The following is a 20,152-nucleotide window of genomic DNA, read 5'->3' as shown; positions in this document are numbered from 1 at the left end:
TGCTGGCAGCTTGGAGCACCTCTCTCCCCCTCCAGATGTTCCCTGTGTTTATGGCTGCTGGAGCAAGAGCCTGAACTCTCTCATTAATGCGTTTCTCTCTCTCTTCCTCACATCGAAGCCAGAAGTCTCAGCTCTGAGGCTGCAGCTGGGAAGGAGCTGGGGTGAGGGGTGGGAGAGGGGAGGGAGGTGTGCGCCAGCCTCCCGTCCCACTCAGCTCCCCCTCCGCTTCCCTCCCCCCGAATCCTCCCAAAATACACATGCCCCGCAAAAAGAAAAACACTGGCAGATTTTTTATTTCAGAAAGTAAACACTTAGGCCATGGGGGTCTGGAGGTTATGGGAAAAGAGGAAACCATTGGGCTAATCAGGCCGGGACACACTTCCCCTGCTGAAATAAAGCAGAAATCGCTGCCTCGCAGGGCGCCGCCGTGGTTAACCCTGGGGCTGCCAGTGCCATCCATGGAGCGTTTTCCCTCAATCCCTGGGATTTGGTGCCCCGTGGTTAACCCTGGGGCTGCCAGTGCCATCCATGGAGCGTTTTCCCTCAATCCCTGGGATTTGGTGCCCCGTGGTTAACCCTGGGGCTGCCAGTGCCATCCATGGAGCGTTTTCCCTCAATCCCTGGGATTTGGTGCCCCGTGGTTAACCCTGGGGCTGCCAGTGCCATCCATGGAGCGTTTTCACTCAGTCCCTAGGGTTTTTGGGGGGTCATGGTTAACCCTGAGGCTGCCAGTGCCATGGAGCTCTGGGAGCCCAGACCTGCCCACTCATTTTCCCTCTGTCCCTGGGATTTGGTGCCCGTGGTTAACCCCTGTGCTGCCAGTGCCATCCATGGAGCGTTTTCCCTCAGTCCCTGGGATTCGGTGCCCGTGGTTAACCCTGGGGCTGCAGAGCTCTGGGAGCCCAGACCTGCCCACACGTTTTCCCTCAATCCCAGTTTTGTGACCAGGGCGCGGGGTGGAAGGGGAGCCAGCGCTCCGCAGCAGTCCTGTGGCCCTTTGGGAATGAGCCATTGGGAATTTTGAGTAGGAAATGAATTTTTTTCTCTGGTTTATGAGCCATCCTATAGAATTTCATCGTTATTCTTGCCTGAGAACTCTGCCTGCCGGCTGCAAAGCTCTGCAGAGAGGAAATCTCTCTCTGCTTGGATCAGCGGGATTTCGGCAATTTCTGCAGAGCTTTGAAAGGTTTTCAGAAAGCTCCTTTTTCCCATCCTTGCCAGATTTGCATGAGGTGTATGAATGATTAGATTGTGGATTCTTTGCTCACAAACCCTCCAGGGAGGGATCCTTCCTGCTCTCTTTTACTCCTGTGTCTGTAGAGCACATGGAATATGGGATCTGGCTGGGAGATGGGAGACCCTCGGTGCTCCCACAGGACGAGGAATGGTCAGCCCAGGTGTGAGGGAGCCCAGGGGCCTTTGTGCCAACTTAAAGAGGTCTCAGTTATCCTTCTCTGAGCCTGGCCTTGGACTTCCCAGCTCCTTTCCCATCCTGAGCTGAGCGCTAGGAATGGATGCCACTGCCAGGTCTCACAGCTTTTGCAGCTCTGTCTTTTTGGAAAGGCTGGATCTCTAAGCAGGAATGTTTGTAAGTGAAGAGCAGAGCCTGGGGGAAGGTTCCACCAGACCTTGTCCCAGGGATTGCTGACTCCCTTTGCCCCCTGCCAGGCTGGGATTGTCAGAGAACCCGAAGAGATTTTGCACCCAGGAACCCCAAATCTTATCCTGATGCCCACACTGCTGCAGTCCCTGAGGGAATTCCCTGAGCTGTCCCACAAGCCTGGAATCGCTGAGCAAGACCCAGAAGCCAAAGCCAGCACGGAACAATCTCGAGCCAAGGGAAAGTGATCTTTCCATCAGAGCCGGGGAAGGTTTTCCCTCAGCCTTGGGGGTGGTGAAAGGTGCCGTCACCGGTTCCTTGAGCCATCAGCCCCGCTCTTGCGACATTCCCACCAGGAGGCAAATCCCAGATAGCCTCGATAGGGGAGCTGCAGACCTGCCGGGTCCCACCCTGCTATCTCAAGAATGCATTTGAACAGGAGCTGTTTCTGCAGCCTCTGGAGGTCAGGGCTTCAGATGGAAATCAAGCTCCAGAGACAGTCCCACGGGGCAAATTTCAGGAGTTTTGGAGTTGGTGTTCAGCTCAGATAAGCCCTTGAGAGTACAGATACTTTATCTGAGCCTTATCTGAGCTATTTGCATCACTTCAGCTTGAGAAACTGCTGTCAGACGTTTGGGGGGGGGGGGGGTCAATTAGGATGGTCTGTCTGTTCCTTTAATTGTTATTTCCAACACAGAGACAATTCCAGGAGGATGGGACTGTCCTGTGCCCCAGCACCGCTCCGGGAGTTCATCCAGGCTGGAGAGGGGAAGAGCAGGAGGAGGTGCCAGGCTTAAAGGACAGCATTAGGATGGACATTCCTTGAAAGCCCTGGAAGGGATTGCATCTCTCTGCTCTCCTAAAGTGGGATAGAAATCAGCCCCTGCTGTTAATTGGGAATGGGAATGATTCCTCCTTTTCTGAGCAGAGCCAGGACTGAGCTTTCCAAAGGAGCTCTCTGCACCTCATTTACCAGAACCTGCCTTGTGCCTCTTTCTCACCTTGCCTGGAGCTCCTGGGGGAAATACGGTGTCCCTGATCTCTGGCTGCTCTCCCAGATCCCTCTTCACCCCAGCTTTGCAGCAATCAGCTGTTGGACTGCAGGGACCCTGCAGGGCAACCTCCTCTTCCCAGGGCGTGAGGGGTCCATCCACCTGAGCTCCCAGTCCTGGTGACTCTTCCCAGCACCCATGGTCATGGAGTCAGAGAAGCCCAGAATGGTTTGGGCTGGGGGACCTCAAAGCTCATCTTGTCCCCTAGTCAGGAACACCTTCCACTGGGCCAGGCTGCTCCAAGCCCTGTCCAGCCTGGACCTGAGGCTTTTTATAGGAGAAGGGTTCCCAGGGATAAGATCTGGGAGACCAGGCTGAGTCTTACCGTGGGGGTTTTGGAAGACCTTGGCTCCGTCACTCACCAGAAAGTCTTTAGGCATCCAAACCCCACTGCCTTCCACTGGAGTGAGATCCCTAAATCCCTGCAGCCGCTCCCGTGAGCCCCTGCACAGCCGTTTCTCACGTTGGAGATGCAGATGATTAATTCAGTGCACATTTTATGGCCGTGCTTAATTCAGCGAGGTCAGGGGAGTGGCTGGGGTCCCTGGAGAGCGGGGCTGTGCGAGTGCTTCAGATTACACACAGAAAGAGATGTCTGAAGTGATCCTTGGCTGCCAGCATGGCCGGCCCTGGAGCTGCCTCCAGCCTCCCCAGCACGTGCTGGACTTTCCTGGCCCTCCGGATGGACCTTCCCCTGTGGGCTTTGGGATCAATAGGCTTTGGAAAAGCTGCACTGGGTCAGCTGTTGGCTGTTTGACCAGAGCTGGCATGTGGCTCCTCTGTGCAGCTGGTCCTGGGGAGGGACAGGCAGGGACAATGAGGTCCTGCGTGTGTTGGGGTGACGGTTTCCCTGTGGGACAGTCATGGGACACTCTCTCCCTGTCTCCAAGTGGCTTCAGCGAGGTGTGGGAACAGTTTGGGATGGAGGGTGACATTTGCACACGGGCTCATTTTCAGCTTCAGGCTCACCAAAGGAGCTTTTCCATGCTCTGGGAGCTGCTTTGGAGACCTCTGATCCCCTCTTAGAGCCAGGGCTTCTCTTGATGTTTTTCCTTCCCCTGTGATGCTTCAAGGGCAGGTTGGGATGCAAAGCCGGGATCTCCACAAATCCCGGGCAGGAGGGTGGAGCCCAGTGGGGGTTGGTCTTTTCTCATGGCTAAGAAGGGACTGGGCACGGGAAAACAGCCTCAAGCTGTGCCAGGGTTGGGTATTTAGGAGAAATGGAGAAAAGAAACTGCTCCACTGAAGGGGAGATTTGATTTCTAAGGAGATCCAGCCCAAACTCCTTCTCCTTAACTCAGCAGCAGTTCTTTTTCAGGAGTCAGGAATGCCTTTGTCCCTGGTCTGTGTGATTCACTCTCCACATCTGAGGTTCAGGCAGGGCCAGGGGGCTCTTGCTTTGGTCAAACTGATGTCAGCACTGAGGTAGAAAAGGACAAAAGGGAGAGATGCCCCAAGGGAGCCTGTTAATGGAAAAATTCTAATTTGGTCAGTTCCAGGCATTTTGCAGAAGAGTCAGCGCTTGGGAGATTTCAGCCCAGTTTTCCAGGCTCCAAAGACAGGACTAATTCTGGAAAGCAGTGATGGAAATAAAGCTGGCATCTCCTCCTGCCCTGGACCAGCTCCTCCCCACGAGCAACCTTGGGGTATCTGAGACATCTGCAGAGGTGTCCAGACCTCTGCTTTGCATGCAGCCCCTGCCTGACCCCAGGAGAGCAGAGGCCTCCTGTGTCCGGCAGCTCTGGCAGTGTTTCCATCCAGGCAAACAGCCACGCTGTGGAAGTGGGAGCAGTTTTCCTTGCTCGGCACTAATCATACTGACAGGATAACGAGGCAGCCCAGTAGCTTTGCTTCACCTTCCCCTTGTGCCGAGTCCCAGGCTGGGTGTCAGCTCAGTCCCCATATCTTGAGGAAAAACCTCTCTTTTTTTCCACTTTTCTCCTTGTTGCTGCCAAAAGTGACAGATTGTTGGGCGGCAATCATCAATATTTTGTCAAAACCAAATCCAAATATTTCCAGCCAAACCTCAGCATTTTCTGGTGCTGATGCAAAAACAAATCTCCGTGGGAAATGCCAGCAGGGAAAGCAGATGGAGCAGCGGGCTGGGGCGTTCTGCTGTCCTGGCTCTCTGGCTGGGATGTGCGGCCGAGGGGCTGCGAGGCACGGGGTGGTTGAACCCAAGAGCTAAATTTGGGCTGCTCTGTGTTTATTCAGTGTAAACAGCCGTGCTCTGCTGACCTGCACGAGCAGCCCGGCCTGGGCAGCTCATCCCACAGAGTCTGGAGCGCAGCAAGCACCGAAATTCCCTCCCTGCTTTCCAGGAGCAGGATGTGCTCCCTCACCCCAGCCACACTCTGAGCTCAGGGAATGATTTTAGGGGCTTCTCCCAGCTGCTCCTGCCCGGCTGTGGTCACCCTGCCCTTCTCCCCCCACATTTTCCCCTGCCCTTAGCAGAGCCATACTTCCACAACCATCTCTCTTCCCAAATCCCTTCCCAGGGGCCTCACAGCTCCAGAGGCACCGGATCATGGTGGGAGGACTTTCCCCTCCACACCCACCTGAAATCAGGGGTTTTGGGGCTCTCCCACGCCCGCCAAGAGCACCTTGCCCTGGCAGGCCGTCGCTGCCGCTCCTCACTTCATTAGTACCGGGGATGTTTATAAATGGCAGGATAATATTTTTCGTTTCCAGTTTGGGTTTCCAGGGCAGCCACTTTCTGAAGCACTTAGGAAGTTTAGAGAAGACGAGGTTATATAAACGGGTTTCCCCCCCTGGGCCCTTATTAATCAAGTGGCTGTGGAGCCATTCCCAGAGCTTTGGGATCGAGGGCACTGGCTGGGTGAGGGGAGGCAGCTTTTTCTTGGCTCCTGCCCTTTATTTGGGAGTTTGGGATGGATGGACTCTCAGACCTGGCTGTGGGGTTTGAGGACTGAGGAGGCTGCTCCAGGGTTGTGTTAAGCTGGGTTTGGGGCTGGGTTCTTGTGCAGCCCTTCTGGGCCTTCATGTGAGCCACGGCACATCTTTAAAGGACGTTTTTCCTGGCCCTGTGGACGCATCCCTGTAAAATTTGGTTATTTGGTGTAAAACCTTTGCATTTCCTGAGTGTGGGGTAAGTCTGATTTCAACAGCGATGTGCATCGAGTTGATCCCTGTGCTTTTCCAACGAAGCCCCATGGGTGTGCACATGCACTGATGCATAATTCCCCGATGCATTCCTAAAGCTCCCCAGCTTTTTCCCACCCAAGCTCCACCAGCAGCTGCTCCCCAGGGTGGGTTTGGAAAATAGGAGCCAGCTTTGGTCCCCATTAGAACCAAAGCAAGCTCTGCCTCCTCCTCTGTGTCCTTCCTCCTGCTGCCTCCCCCCACACGGGATGAGGAATGGAGGTTTGCTGTTTTCCTTGGGTGGATGGAGCTGTGCAGCAGCAGTGGGTCCACAGGAAATCAGCTCATTCATCTGCTGCCCCACCTTCCCAGTCCTCCAGCCAGGCTCCCTCGGTGTGAAAACGATGATTGAAATAGCCAGGAGTGGGAAATGATGATTTAAAGGGGGTATTTGCAACTGTTGCTGACTGGGGCCTTGACAGAAAGGAACTGAATTTCTTCTGGGTCTTGGGAGCCTGTGGGGAAAGGTGTCGAACATCTGGAGTGATTCAGGGGTTCTGAGCTGTTGTGCTGGAGCTCAGCCCAAGGAACTGGGCTGAGATGGGGAGAAAATCGTCCTGAGGCTTTGGGGTCGAGCTGGTGCAGGTTGGGTGCTCAGAAAGTGCTCGTCCACCTCCCGCAGGGATGGATGAGGGGCTGTGGTGGCCCCATCCATGACCCGAAACATGACATCCCAGGACATTTCAGGCAGCCTTGGGGTGTTTGATTCATCATCTGAGTGGATTTTCTTCCCTTCCCAGAACTCCTTTTCAGATTGGAAGGAAACCCCAAGCCCCAGAGGTTGTTTTGTTTCATCTCACAGAGCACAAATCGGCCTTCCCAGCCTCCCTTTTGCCTCATCCTCATCCTCAACCTTCCCCTCCCACAGAATCCTCAAAGAGGTGAACTAACTGGGTGAAAAGAGCTTGTTAACAAATTACTTTTAATAGGCCTTTTTTTTTTTTTTTCCATTTTGCAATTCCTTCCCATATTAAAAGTGCAAAAATAGAAAGTTTTAGCTCTGGTTGAATGACACAACATTTTCCTTGTTTATTTTCTTTTCACTGCTTTAACCCAATGAGAAGTGTGGGAAAAATAAAAAAAGACCCTGACAAGAAACTGGTCTGTATCAGCCAGGAACGTATTTGGAAAAAATATTTGCATCTGATTTTTTCAAAGCATGAAAAATAATAAATAAATAAATCATCTGTTTTCACGACTTTTGCTGCAGGCAGCTGGGAGGTTGGGATAGGGAAGCAGAGTGTGCTGAGCCCTCTTGGATCTCAGGATCTTTGTTCAACAGCTTCCTGAAAATGGGATGAGGAGGAATGGCTTCAGAGTGGAAGAGGGTGGGTTTAATGGGATACTGGGAAGGAATTAATCCCTGTGAGGGTGGGGAGGGCCTGGCACAGGGCAGCCGTGGCTGCCCCGTCCCTGGCAGTGTCCAAAGCCAGGTTGGACAGGGTTTGGAGCATCCTGGGACAGTGGAATGTGTCCCTGCCAAGGCAGGCGTGGCACTGGACGAGTTTTAAGGTACCTTAAACCCCCTGAAGTCACCCGTGGCTGTCGCGGGATGGCCGTGTCCCCTCCGGAGCCGCAATTCCCTGCCCAGCAGCTGTTCCCATTCACACCCGCAAGGATTTAGGACCTTGGGCGAGCTAATCAGGAGCCGCTCCCGGGGAGAGAGGCGTGTTATTTAATTAGCCGCACAATGGGCTGGCTGGGAGGCACGTGGTGGCTCTGATGGCAGCGGATAGATGTCCTTTTAGCCGGGCTAATTGTTGGGAAATAGCGGGGGCTTTGTTCAGCCCCAGCGTGGGCTCTGTGATCTCGCAGAGCCCGGGGGCTGCCCCGCTTTATAATTTTAGACAGATCCATTCAAGCCTGGCCTGCAGCGCGGGGCCGAACAAGCCGGGCATTGTTGCCGAGCCAGGGGCGGCGGCCAAGAAAACCACCCCGAAAAACCCAAACACGTGTAGGGAGGAATATTTCCCTGGCGTTTGGTCGCTGCCAGGCCAGGTTGCCAAGCGCGGACAATTGCGGGAGAGGAGGTTTTTCCTCTTTGAGCCGCCTTTGCAGGCGGATCCCTCATCCCAGGAGTGATGCTGGGGGTGTCTCTGCTGGCAGAGACTCTCTGGGCAGGGCAGTTCCACGGCTGTGGGTCTCATCCTGGAATTTCCGTGCTCCGGGATAATCGTGCCCATCCCGGAATTTTCTCCCCAGACTGGCTGTGTGCACCTGTCACCTCACGGCCGTGGCAGGGCAGTGGTTTGGGATGGAGGCACCTTGGTTGGTTGTGCCTCTCAGGGTCCTGTGCAACCAGGGATGGAAATCCCAGTTCTCTTTCCTGAGCTTTCCCCTCAAATCTCTCTCTGGAGAGACCCCATCACGGTCCCCCACCCCTGAGCTTTTCCTTTGGCACTGCTGAGCTCCCAGCTCCTTGGGAAGGGAGAAAGCACCACCAAAAAAAGGGATGGAAGCACAAAGGTGGAAATGCCGACCAGGAATTAAACTTCCATCACTTGAACCCCTCTGTCCTGGCCCCGGCATTAACCTGGGGGTCACCGCAGTCCTGGGGTTTATTTTCCTGGGCTGGTCACTTCCAGCTGGCTGCGAGCATGGGATTCTCCCGGTGGCTGCCACTTCTCAGGCTGTGGATTCTCTGCCAGAGCTTGGAGCCGGACTGACCTTCCTTGGGAGGTGCTTGTGTGGCTCTTGGACCTTGCTGAAGTGAAATGTGGCTGTCCCTCGGCGCTTGGTGAAGCACTGGGTGCTGTTTTGCTAGTGGTGGGTTTTGGAAAGATGGGAAGGGCAGAGAAGCATCAGTGATCAGAGCCTGGCTGTCAGGAGACCGTTTATGAGCAAGGCTCCCTTTGCCTCTCCTGCATAAACCCTCCGTGCGTCCCAGGGAAGGGAATTTCAAGGGCTGCCAGGGATCAGCTCAGTAAGAAGAGACTGGTGAATGCCGAGAGTGCAGCCACGAGCTGTGCTGCTTAAACCTGAGCTGGCTGGTGTTCGTGCTCTGAAGGAGAGAGATCTGAGGCCAGAGAGATCCGAGCAAAGGTGAGGGAGGGCGTCCTGCGGGGGAGATTCGATGTGTATCAGCTGCACATGCCCGGTGTAACTGTGAGTATCGGGAGTTCAACAGCAAAACCCCTCAGGGTGTGTTTACCAAGAGCTTGGTGCTGTGACTTGAGGGGAGAGGGAAAATGTCCGGAGAGCAAAGAGCGCTGCAGAGCAGCTTACGAGGGTTTTCCATCCAGCAGGGACACGAGTGAGTGACCGCACGCCCGCCAAGGAGATTCCCGTCAGGGTGGCATTGCCGGAGCCCAGAGCAGCTCCTCAGGTGCGGGATCAGCACCTCTGGGAGGCACTTGGAGGTGCTCGGGCAGCTCCTGAGGCTGGCTCGGGTGCCCCGGCGTGTGACGGGGCTGTGGCTCTGCGTGCCGAGCCTTGACCCCCGCTGGCCACAAAGCGGCTTTTGTGAGCCCTCCCCGCCGGGACTTAATGAGAGCAGGAGCCGCGGAGGCTCGGAGCCCGGGGACAGGCGGTCACAGGAGGGCATTGTGGCAGCGATGGCCCGGGGCTGGGCCGGCCCAGGGCTGGAGATCCCAGCGGGAGCACTGCCCTGGCTGGGGGACTCTCCGTGCCTCCAGCCCCGCAGCGAGGGCACCCCAGAGGCCACATCTGGGGCACGGTCAGCACCTCCGGGACCCCGGCGCTGGGTCTGGGAGCGGCCCGGCTCCCACAGCCCGCCCGGGGGCACATGCAGGATGTGCCACTAACGAGCTCTGCTGCCCTGCCCGAGCCAAAAGCGGGAGGCTGGGTCAGCAGGGCTACTCCAGCCTCCTCTTACCAAAATACTCCAATACTTCCCAGCTATTACGGCGCTTGAAAGAATTTCTCGTATCATTTTAAATTCCAGGAAGGGTATCTCCCAGGGGAACGGCCGTGGCAGCTGCCTGCTCTTTCCTCTCATTGCACAGGGCCACCTCCACGCCCAGGGCCACCTCCCTGCTCTTTCCTTTCTTGGAGTGGTGGCCGCTGCTCCTTCCAACAATGTCCCCGTTACGATAAATCCTTTCATGTCTCCCTTTCTCCCTGGAGTTGCAGGACAGTTTTTTGCTTTTTTGTTCTTTTTTTTCCTCTCCCCTTTGCTCCTGATTTTTGTCCCATGCCCTCTGGATATTGTTTACTTGACAAAACATCAAACCCAATCCCTGACCGCTCGCGATCATTAAAAATCCCATGGCAGTTTTGGGGAAGGCTCCAATTTGGCTAATTACGTTCTGCCATAAATATCCCCCTGCAGTTTTAATTGGATATGGTGTTCTTCATTTCCTGGCCATTACAGCTGGGTGGATGCTCCACGTTATTCCGTGGCCGTTGTATTTCACACCATGTTTTGGTAGCAGCAGTGCGCGGAAAAGCTCCTTCTCCAGACCAGAAGTCACACCTAATTCCTGCTGGGATGGGAATGGGGAAATGCAAGGGAAAGGAGAAGCTGTCCCAGCTCCATGGCATTTGAAGGAGAGCCAGCAGCTGCCCCGGGCTGGGACAGGAGTGAATTTGGCCATGGGGAAGTGAAAGAGCCACCCCAGCCAGGAGAGAGGTCATGGAAGGTTCGGAAATCACGGCAAAGTCTCTGCTCTCCTAATACCTTTCCTCAGTGCTAAATGAATAATAATTATTATTGTTCTGTTAACCCAAGGTTCGTCAGCGGCCGCGGGAACAATGGGGCATTACTGCCCGTCCTTTCTTTGTTCCCAGCGTTGCAAACAGCGGGGCGCTGCGGCGGGAGGGCAGAGGGTTATCGCCCATCTCTGGGCTGCAGGGCTGCTCTCCAGCCCCGCATCCTCCCTCCCCGGACAGAGCCTGAGTGGATATTAACGCTCAGTAACGACCCAGTGGAAAACGAGGGTGAGACTTGGATGGGGAAGAGGAAAGATTTCTCTAAAGCCTGCGAGCAGCAAATAGGAACCAGTTGCTGGGGCGAAGTCATGTTTGGCAGGTCTTGGACTCAGAATGGTCACATCCCAGCTGAAGAAACTAATCAATGGATTCCTTCCATGCCTTCTGCGAACACTGAGCCATTGAGCGGCTCAGCTGGAGCTCAGAGCCAGGGCTTTCATGTTGCAGCTCTGAAGTGAACACAAATTAAGGCGGCTGCTGGGATAGAGTTCGAAGGAGAGATTCAGCTGCCCTGGGAGGAAACCTCCGTCTGCAGCCACTCCGTTGTTTTCCTCCCCTTTGGGGATTTTTGCCCTGGTGCTACTTTTGGAAGCATTTCCAGTTTCCCTGTGTGTAGGGCTTGTCATGCATTGCACCAGCAAAATGGAACACAAGTTTGGGGAGGCGCAAGGGGATGAGGCAAAGCTCAGAGGTCCTCTGCAGCCATCCTGCCCCAAGCTGGGCTCGGTGTCATCGGCTGTGTGGGATCAGGGCCCAGCCAGGATGCCAGCAGAGTGTGGATCTCTCCTAATAAGAACCCCACAAGCTGTGAGAAAGGTCTTTATTAGCAGCTTTGTCGTGGTCCAGAAGAGAAGGATCTCCAGCACAGGTGCCCTGGAGTTCAGCCAGTCCTCGAGACTGTAACACTGCAGGAGAAGCCGAGCCAAAAGCATCGGCCCAGGGGAGCGAGGCTAAAGAAGAGACACCTCAGGGCCTCCTCTGTTGCTGCGTCTCAATCCCTGCAGCTCCATCCTCTGCCCAGGAGAGCCTTGTGCCGTGTGCCACCAAGAGCCTGTCCCAGTTTGTGTTTGGGCGAGTCCCGGTGACCTCGCCGCGCCTCCTCCTCCCCTGTTTCGGTCCGGGGGTTGTGGTTTGCTGCAGCCGCGCTCCGAGCGGGGCGAACGAGCTGCCCGGGGGGGTCATTTCCATACGGTTGGGACCGCAGGTGCTTTCTGCTGGCTCCGGCAGGCAGCTGCACAAACCGGCACCCCCGGCCAGCTCCCTCCTCTCCCTGCCGCGGGATCCCAGCCCGGCCGAGCGCGGGAAGGAAAGGACTGGGGGGCTCTGATAACTGCATCGGGTTTCTCTTCCCAAGCCTGCTCTGGAGGGATCAGAGATCAGGCAGCTGTTTCTCCTGAATCCCCTTTTGATTTTCAGCTAGAAACGGTCTGCTAAATCTCTGTAGTTTCTTCCTTCAATTGTTGCTGTAGGGGGAAGAAAGAAACCCAAACCGGGGGCAGGTGCAAGGACATGAGCCTGTCCTGGGGAGGGACCACATTTTATCCCTGCAGCCATCCTCTTCCCACCTTCGGATTTCCAGGTTCATTCCTGTGGTAGGTTCCAAACCACCAGCCGAGGTTTCCAACTCTGAGCATGGCTCAGGTTCTCCCGAGCCCTCGGGAATCAGTGGAGGAGGTTTTTCATCACAGCAAATCGCTGGTCCCGCTCCACTGCTGCAGGAATAGGTTGCCCAGGACTGAGCTTGCAAGTGAATTGGAAACAAGACTGCCTGTAAAACTGGGAATGGAGAGGTTGTCAGTGGGTGAGGAAGATGAACTTTGGGCCGGAGCTCCCTGCCGGGCTTTGCCAGCTCTCAGCCCTCCTGCTGCTCGATCTGCCTGCCTTGGCAAAGCCGTGCGTGCAGCCAGAGCCAGCTCTCCGCGTCTGCCCCAGCACCTCGCAGCTTCTTTCGGTTGCACAAATCTCCTGCTATAAATATGCCCGTGGTGGCTGAGACAGGCCCCGCTGCAGAAGCGAAATAACCTGAGCTGCAGCGTTTGAATCTGCAGCTCATCTTTCAGGGCCTTGGGAGGTTTCAGGGGTGTTTGCAAGCGGGACCCTGGTCCATCCCAAGGGCTGGGCAGTGCCATAACCCCAGGCCTGTGTTCACTTGAGCCCATCTTTGATGGGAGCAGCCTGATCTGCCCCAGAGAGTCGGAGGCTGTTACACACTTTCAGAGTGAGAGAACCACAAGAGCTGGTTGCTAATGACTTTTTTTCTCCGTGCCGGTAAGCTGACATCTGTGAGTCATTCTCTCCTTCTGCTCTGCCGTTTGTGGTCTGAAGTTTGTGCTACCTAAATACAATCAAATAGATTTCATGTGAAAACCGGTATTTTTCTGTTAACTCCATGCCGTGCTGGCATGATACTCATCTTGTATCTTCAAGATGCTTTTTATCCAGTCAGTTCCCAACTCCTTTTGGCCTCCCACCTCTACCAAGCAGGCCTGGGAACAGCCACCCCTGGCTGTCACCCACCAGGACACAATGTGCACAGCTCTGCCCTGGCTGTGCCCCTGAGTTCGAATGTGTGGGACAGGATCAGGCTGCTCCAGGCGGGATGGTGGGAATGTGAAGGGGTGATGGAAACGTGAGGAGATGAAGGGGTGATGGGAACTGAAGGGGTGAGTGTGGAAGGCAGCGGTTCATGTCGAGACAGGCGGGGTGAAGACAACTGGCCCAGTTTCAAGAACCACCGGTTTCAGGCAGTGGCTCCAGCCGGGGCGGCATTTTCCCGTGCTCAAACTCTCACTCCGCCGTGTTTGGGGGCCGGGATGCGAGCAGAGGTCGGGGCGGAGGCGCCCTGGATGCGCTGCCCCCCCTCCACGCCCGGACCCCCCGTTCCCCCGGCAGCGCCGGCTCCGCTCCCCGCGGCGCCGGGGGCCGGGGCCGCCTCCGGGGCGGGGCGGGGCGGGGCGGGTCCCTCCCGCCGCTGTCACCGCTCGGGGCCGGCCCAGCGCCCTCCCCTCGGCTCAGCCCGGCCGGGGCGGCGGCGGCGGGGACGGGCGAGGCGGAGCGGAGAGGAGCAGGGAGCGCAGCGCAGCCGGGAGCGGAGCGAGGGAGCGCGGAAGGAAGGAAGGAAGGAAGGAGGAGGAGGAGGAGAAGGAGAAGGAGGAGGAGGAAGAGCAGCGGGAGGAGGGAGGCAGCGCCGGCCCGCGCTGCCCCGGGCGCCCCGCTCCGCGCTCGGCGGGGCTCAGCCGCCGCCCCCGCTCCCGGCGCGACGCCCCCGCGGCGCTGCCCCAGCCATGAAGGCGGCGGTGGATCTGACCATCATCAAGACGGAGAAGGTGGACATCGAGCTCTTCCCGTCCCCCGGTGAGCGCCGTGTCCCCTCCGCGCAGCCCCGTCCCCTTCTCCCTGCGAGGGCGGCGGCGGGAGAGGTTTGGCCGGGGGGGGAGGGGGTGATCAGAGAGGTCGGTGTGGGCTTTTTGGGGGTGTCTTTGGGAAGGGAACACGGAGCGCACCCCAAGTCGCAGCGCAGCGGTGCCGCCCGGGCTCTGCCCGCTGCCGAAGGCCAATTGACTTTCCGAGCGCTTTTACGACTTTCAATCCCCCTCCTTCTCCTAAAAACCATCCCGCCGCCCCTCCAGCCTCCTTCCCTCATGCGCCTGGCATCCTTGCCGGGATGCAGGGAAGCCCGTCCGGCGGCAGAGACGCGCTCCCCGGGACTCCCCCGTCTCTAGTTGGGATGTGCGTTCCCCCATCCCTCGCTGAAAATGCCTTGAGTGGTCCAAGCACTCGTGGTATTTGGGAAACACCGCTCCAGCGGTAACTGCTCTGGATTTTGCACGTTTAATCCAGGAAAACCCGCCGCTTTGATTTTTTTTTTTTTCCTGCTTTCTGGAGCTGGATAAATGGGTGGAGAGAGCAACACGTTACTGAAGGGAGGCGAGAGGGGGTTTGTGTGTGCTGCAGCGGTGAGTTCAGCTGCTGCTGGCTGCGGTTACTGCTCCGAGCCGAGCCTTGACCAGAATAAGAGCTGCTGTTCACACACTGCTGGCGTCGGCTGCTCCTGACCCCGGGCGCTCAACTGCTCTCTGCCCTGCCCGGGCGAGGTGGAGGATGGAGCTTGGAGGGCCCACAGGAAAAAAAAAAACAAACCTCCTTTTTCTGCATAAAACGAGTCCTGTTGCTTCATCTCTCCCTGCTGTGATTCCCACTGGAAGTTTGCTGGATTTTGTGCAGGGCCAGTGCGGCGAAGAAAATCAAATTTAAGATTGAGCTGTACGTTTCTCTGCTGGTTAGGAAGTTTCTAGGAAAGCCAGAAAGGAGGCAGAGCTCCTGCAGGCATTGGAATTTTGGGCTGCATGTGGAAATAAAATGACAGCTGAGTGCTGGAGCCGCACAGGGGTTGGTGCTTAGACTTCAGTAGATGCTGGTGCAGCATCAGCTGGGCTGCAAAGAGCTCCAAAGTCAGCACCCACCTGGGCATCAGCCATCCGCGGGCTACGGAGTGTCCAGCGCAGGAGTGTCTCCCTTGGGATCCCTCCTCCCGTCCTCTGACCCTGTGCTGGTCAGAGCAGGGCCGGTGCTCCCTGCCCCGACAGCAGGGCTGCGCCTGGCTCGGGGTGTGGGCTGGGGGCACCAGGCTTCAAAATGCCCGAGGGACGCTGAGGATGCACCCACGCAGCTGAAATGAGAGGCTTGAGCGGAGCTGAGGATCCGCTTGTGCCTATTTCCTAAAACTTTGGTGAAGACTCACTCCTGCCCTTCAGCTCCTGAGGGCAGTTTGCTTTGTTGGAAGGGCAGAAAATGGGATAGGAATAAACACCTGGACCATCAGGGTGGGATGAGGTTCGCTTTTCACTCCAGAGTAAAGTATCTGTTTAAATTTGCACTCTCCTGGTGTGGGTGGGAGCTCTTACAGAGGCTCTGGGTGTCTGAGCCCTGGAGCAGTGGAATTCCCTGGTGCCCGAAGGGAGGACTGAGTTTCACCCTGCCTTAAGCTCATTTTTTTCCGTCCCTGAAAGCTCTGCTGCAGCTGATGTCAGCAAACAGTTCTTAGAGCCGACCCAAAGTTTAAACTCGGGCAGGAAGAGCGCTGAAAAACACAAACCCGAGAGGCAGAAAAGAGCTGCCCCCCCATCGGGCTCGGCTGCAGCCGCTCCTGTGCTGGTGGCTGCGCTCGCTGGGAGCCACAAAGGTCAGCGCTGTCAATTAGCTGGCTTAACCTCATTTCCCCTCCAGCTCGGGGAGAACGCGGCAGCTTTCTGGTTTGGTGGGATTGATGGTGAGGGAAGGAGTGAGGATGCTGCTGGGTTGTGTTCCTGGGATCCAACCATGCTGCGGGGAGGGAACATCACTTCTCTCTGCTCCTGGAGGACTCATCCGCTCCCTGACGGCTCCTTCAGCCCTGAATCTGCCACCAAGTGTTCCCATCGTCCTGAATTCCAAAATGGGCTGAGGACTCCAGCCCCTTGTCCCTTCACAAAGCAGCCGTGCCCGATGTGATCCCTGGGGTTAACCCTGGGCAGGGAGGATCCCTGCAGCCAGAGGATTTCAGTTGTGCAGGATGTTTGATGTGCCAGGTGCCCCATAAAACCACACCCCTGTCCCCTCTCACCCCCCAAACCAAGCACTGCTCCACCCCGCACCTCTGCCTGCAACACTTCGGGGGGATTTGTGGTGTGTCCGAAGGGTTTAAAAATTACCTGGAGGGGATGTGGAGTTGTAGGAAGCTTCCAAAGCCAAATTTCCCCCTCCACCCGTGCTATTATCAGCAGGAATGTGTGGGTGAGATGAGCAGAACCCCAAGGAGGTGGGTTCTCCTTTAATGTACCATTTTATGTGCATGGATATTTTTATGAGGCTCTGATGGAGAGGACAGTAACATCACTTGTGGTTGTACCTACATTGCCAATCCACCAATGGCTGGGTGGGGCGGTTTTTGAGACAGTAAAACCCCAAACCACGCAAAATTCAACCCCAAGGGGAACTTCACCTGGGGGCTGCTGAACGCTGCCCTCCACAAATCACTTTGTTTCCTGCACGCTCCGTTCGCTGGCTGTGGGCAGAGTGGGAAGCAGCTCCCGGAGCTGTGAGGTGTAGCTGGGGTTTCCAGGCACTCATCTCTTGCTAAGGAAGCTGCGGATTTGCTGCCCCCGAGGTCCCAGAGCAGGGTTGTAATCCCAGGTGTCGTTCCCGGTCATCCCAGGTGGAGCAGGGATGCTGAGCTCCCCATCCTGCATCCAGCTCTCCTTTTGCCTGCTTTCCCTGGAGGTGTGTTACAGGAGCAGGGGGGGATTTGTTCCTGGAAAAGGGATTTGCTCCGTGCACACGCAGCACAGAAATCCGGACTTTTCGGCTTTTCGGCTCTTCCCATGCCTACCCTGAGGACAGCTGGGACATGGACACGTTGTTTCCATTGGCCTGTGCGTGGGTGGCATCCCAGGGGTGTATTTTTATCTGGCAAGAGCCTTTCCCTCTGTTTAGGATTTGGGACGTCACTTGGGGCTGAAGCAAGATTTTCCCTTCCAACCCAAACCTCTGTAAGATTCTGGTTCTCCTGCTGTGGTGCTGCAGGGTACAGGAAAGCTCCTGCACAGCTTGCGTGCTGCTTTTGGGTGTAGGAGCTGCCTGAATCGTGCTTCTCCCCCTTCCCACAGCCAGGTCAGGCTTTGCTTTCACTTTCAGTGCAGACAAATACGGGAGTTTGCATTTAAAGCGAGCCTGGCAAATGCGGAGCCCCTCCACAGAGCCTCGCCGCGGGCGAGTGGCAGAGAAAATCGCTCTTCTTTAGGTTTCAGGAGGGGATCCTTCATTCTGCCCTCTGCCTTGTCTAGGCAGGACAAGTTTGCAGCCATCCCTGGCTCCCAGGTGTGCAGGGAACCGACTCACAGCTGGATCGGCCCATCCAGCGGGGCTCAGTTTGCTGAGCTGGTCGGGATAAAAGCGCTCAGGGACCTGGAACATTGCTCTCATCCAAAAAGAAGGGTTGGATCCTGCGTTATCTCCTCCAGCTGTGTCAGCTGCTGCGTGACTCAGTTTCCCTGCTGCTGACCCGAGTTGGCTCCTGCATGGCCACGTTTTCTTTCCATGCGGGATAAAACCCAGCAGAGAGCTCCAGCATTTCTCTCCCGGCTTTGGGATGTTCTCTGTCCCTCGCTCTGCCTCAGAGGTGCTGGGAGAGCGCCCACCTGTCCTCCCCGGGACACGCAGGATGCCAGAGCCTGGGGGAAGGAAAGCACTGATTGGTGATTCCAGGGATGCGGGGAATCGCATTCGGATCTTTTGGAATGCTCTGCTCTGCAGTGCAGCCAAGGTGAGAGCCGGGCTCGGCTGGGGATGCTCTGTGTGGGCTGGAATCATCAGCAGCGAGGCTGAGGCTCGGAAATGGAGGGCTTGGGGCTGCTCTCGCCTTTTCGGTGCTGATTGCCTGTGGAGGAGGTGAGAACTCAGCTGAAGAAGAGCAATTACCTCTGTATGCGCTGACAAAATGCCCATTACTGCGGTATCCAGCCGGGATGCGGGAATGAGAGGTTCCCAGGAGGGGGGACTGGCTGCACTTGGCTGCCACCAGCTCCAGCTTTTTTCGTGTCGACTTCACACCAGAGCTTTGAAAAGGTGTGGAAAAGGGCGACTGGAGGAGCTGTCCCTCAGGGACACATCCACCAAACGCATCCCTGGTTTTTAACCTGGGCACAGGGAGGGAGATTTCCAGGGAACAGGAGCAAACCCCCGTTCCTTCCACGTTTCCATCCCCAGCTCCCCAAAGCGCACACCAAGGGTGTAATTACAGCTTCGTTACGTGGAGTAGCCCCTAATTAGCCGTGTAATTACAGCGTGCCATGTTTTGATGGGCCTTATAGAATGTAGGGATAACGCTGGAATGCTGCGCTCCAGCTCTCCAGAGCGAGCTGCTGAGACATCCTAAAACTTCCTGCACTCCCAAATCCAGAGCAGATTGCTGGCAGGCCGGCAGCGAGGGGCTGGGACTCCAGCGGGTCTGGGGCTGAGCTTTGCCAGGGGATTATCACAGAATGCCAGAATGGTTTGGGTTGGAGTGGCCTTAAAGATCTTCTTGTTCCACCTGGGACACCTCCCACCAGCCCAGGCTGCTCCAAGCCCCGTCCAACCTGGCCTTGGACACATCTCTGGGAGGCAGCTCTGGATTTGCGGCTGTGGAAGTGCAGAGGCTGCACCCTCTGGAATGGATCCTGCTGTGTGAGGAGCTGGGAGCAGCTGGATCAGGCTTAGGGTGCAGAGGTTGTCCCATAGATTAAACCCTCGGGTGGGTGTGGGTAAGACCAGGCCGTCTGAATACACTTCGGGGATGTGAACTGGCAGATCTGTCACCCTAAATGGCTCTTTGTCAGCTGTGGCACCAGGATCTGCTGGGATTTTGGGGAAGGAGGGAACAAATCCAAGTAAATCTGTCCCAGATAAGGCAGGAGGGTGTTTTCCTCTTTGCACTGTCAGCTGGTCCTTGCATGGCACAAGATGAGCAAATCGCAGGATTTGGGACAGTCACTGCTGTCCCTGATTCCAAGGATGGAGCTCTGGCACCCTCCAGGCTGACAGATCCTGCTGGAGGAGCACCTGTGCAGGGTGGGGATGTGCCAGGACTGAGGAGGTGCACAAGGAGGGAAGGATCTGCTTTATTTGAGCACTGAAATTCCCCTGGAGCCAGGGCCTGACTGTGACTGGGGATCCTCGTGGGAATTGGGATATTCCTACAGGAGCAAGGTTGTGCCTCTGCAGGTCAGGCCCTGAGTCCCCAGTTGGCTTTTTGGCTGGGAGTTCCTGGTGGATTCCAGTGTCTCCAGTGCCTCCTGGTGCAGCTCCAAGCCCCATCCCAGCAGGAGCCAGTGGCACAATCTGCAGCTGATCGGAGCAGCACAGCTGCCTCACAGCCAAAAATCAGGCCTGCAGCCCTTTTTTGTAACCCCACGCCAGTTATCCCTCTCAGCTCTTTTGTTCCTCTTCCGTGACTAAGCTGCTCGCTGCCTGTGTTTCTTTTTTTTTTCCTTTCATTGTGTAGTTTATAATCTTCCAACGAGATACAGACGAAAATTTGTTTGCAGTGCTGGCCAAGAAGGCTCTCGTTTCCCTGGCACAGGGCCATGCTTACATCTCCAGTCAAAATACTGCTGGTTAAACAATAAATATTTATTGATTCTCCTACGAGCTCCTACATTTTTCCCAGGTGCAGTGGAATTTGGGGGGGGGGAAGCTCTTGAGTGCTGCCCATGGCAGAGCCGGGAGATGGCTCCAAGATAACGGGCCTGGAGTGGGGGATCTCCTCCTGCAAAGGTGACCCTTGGAAAGCTGGGCTGGGTCCTGCAGCTCAGCCCTGCAGAGCTGCTCTCAAACCTCCAGCCCAGCTTTTCCCAGGCTTGAGGATTCGTGCCCGCAGGCTTCCCTGGCAATTATGGGAAAATGTGGAAATCTACACGTTGTGCCTGGATATCTCCTGGAACAGGGGAGGGACAGTCTGGGGTGGGCACAGAGTTGGCAAAAAAAGAAATAAATCCCTGAATCCCAGAATGGTTTGGGTTGGATCTTAAAGCTCATCCAGTTCCACCCCTGCCATGGGCAGGGACACCTCCCACTGGCCCAGGTGGCTCAGGGCCCTGTTCAGCCTGGGCTCAGGCACTCCCAGGGTGGTTTCAGTTTGTGATTTGGTCTC

General features: G+C 56.2%; 1 protein-coding gene across 2 annotated transcripts in view; it reads left to right on the top strand.

The window, feature by feature from the left end:
* ETS1 (ETS proto-oncogene 1, transcription factor) overlaps nt 1–20,152 on the top strand; it is a 76,508-nt gene that overhangs the window by 16,097 nt on the left and 40,259 nt on the right. The window contains exon 1 of one of the 2 annotated variants that reach the window (XM_039564855.1): nt 13,678–13,839. The exons of the other annotated variant lie outside the window; for it this stretch is intronic. Within the exon in view, the coding sequence (XP_039420789.1) occupies nt 13,770–13,839 (70 nt within the window). The 5' untranslated portion in view covers nt 13,678–13,769. Of the gene's footprint in view, nt 1–13,677; nt 13,840–20,152 lie in introns of those variants that run through there. 2 annotated transcript variants of the gene reach the window in all.

The sequence above is a fragment of the Corvus cornix genome, chromosome 24 (assembly GCF_000738735.6).
Source record: "Corvus cornix cornix isolate S_Up_H32 chromosome 24, ASM73873v5, whole genome shotgun sequence".
Classification (NCBI taxonomy): domain Eukaryota; kingdom Metazoa; phylum Chordata; class Aves; order Passeriformes; family Corvidae; genus Corvus; species Corvus cornix.
The sequence above is the reverse complement of the archived record's forward strand: the minus strand, read 5'-3'. Positions and strand labels throughout refer to the sequence as shown.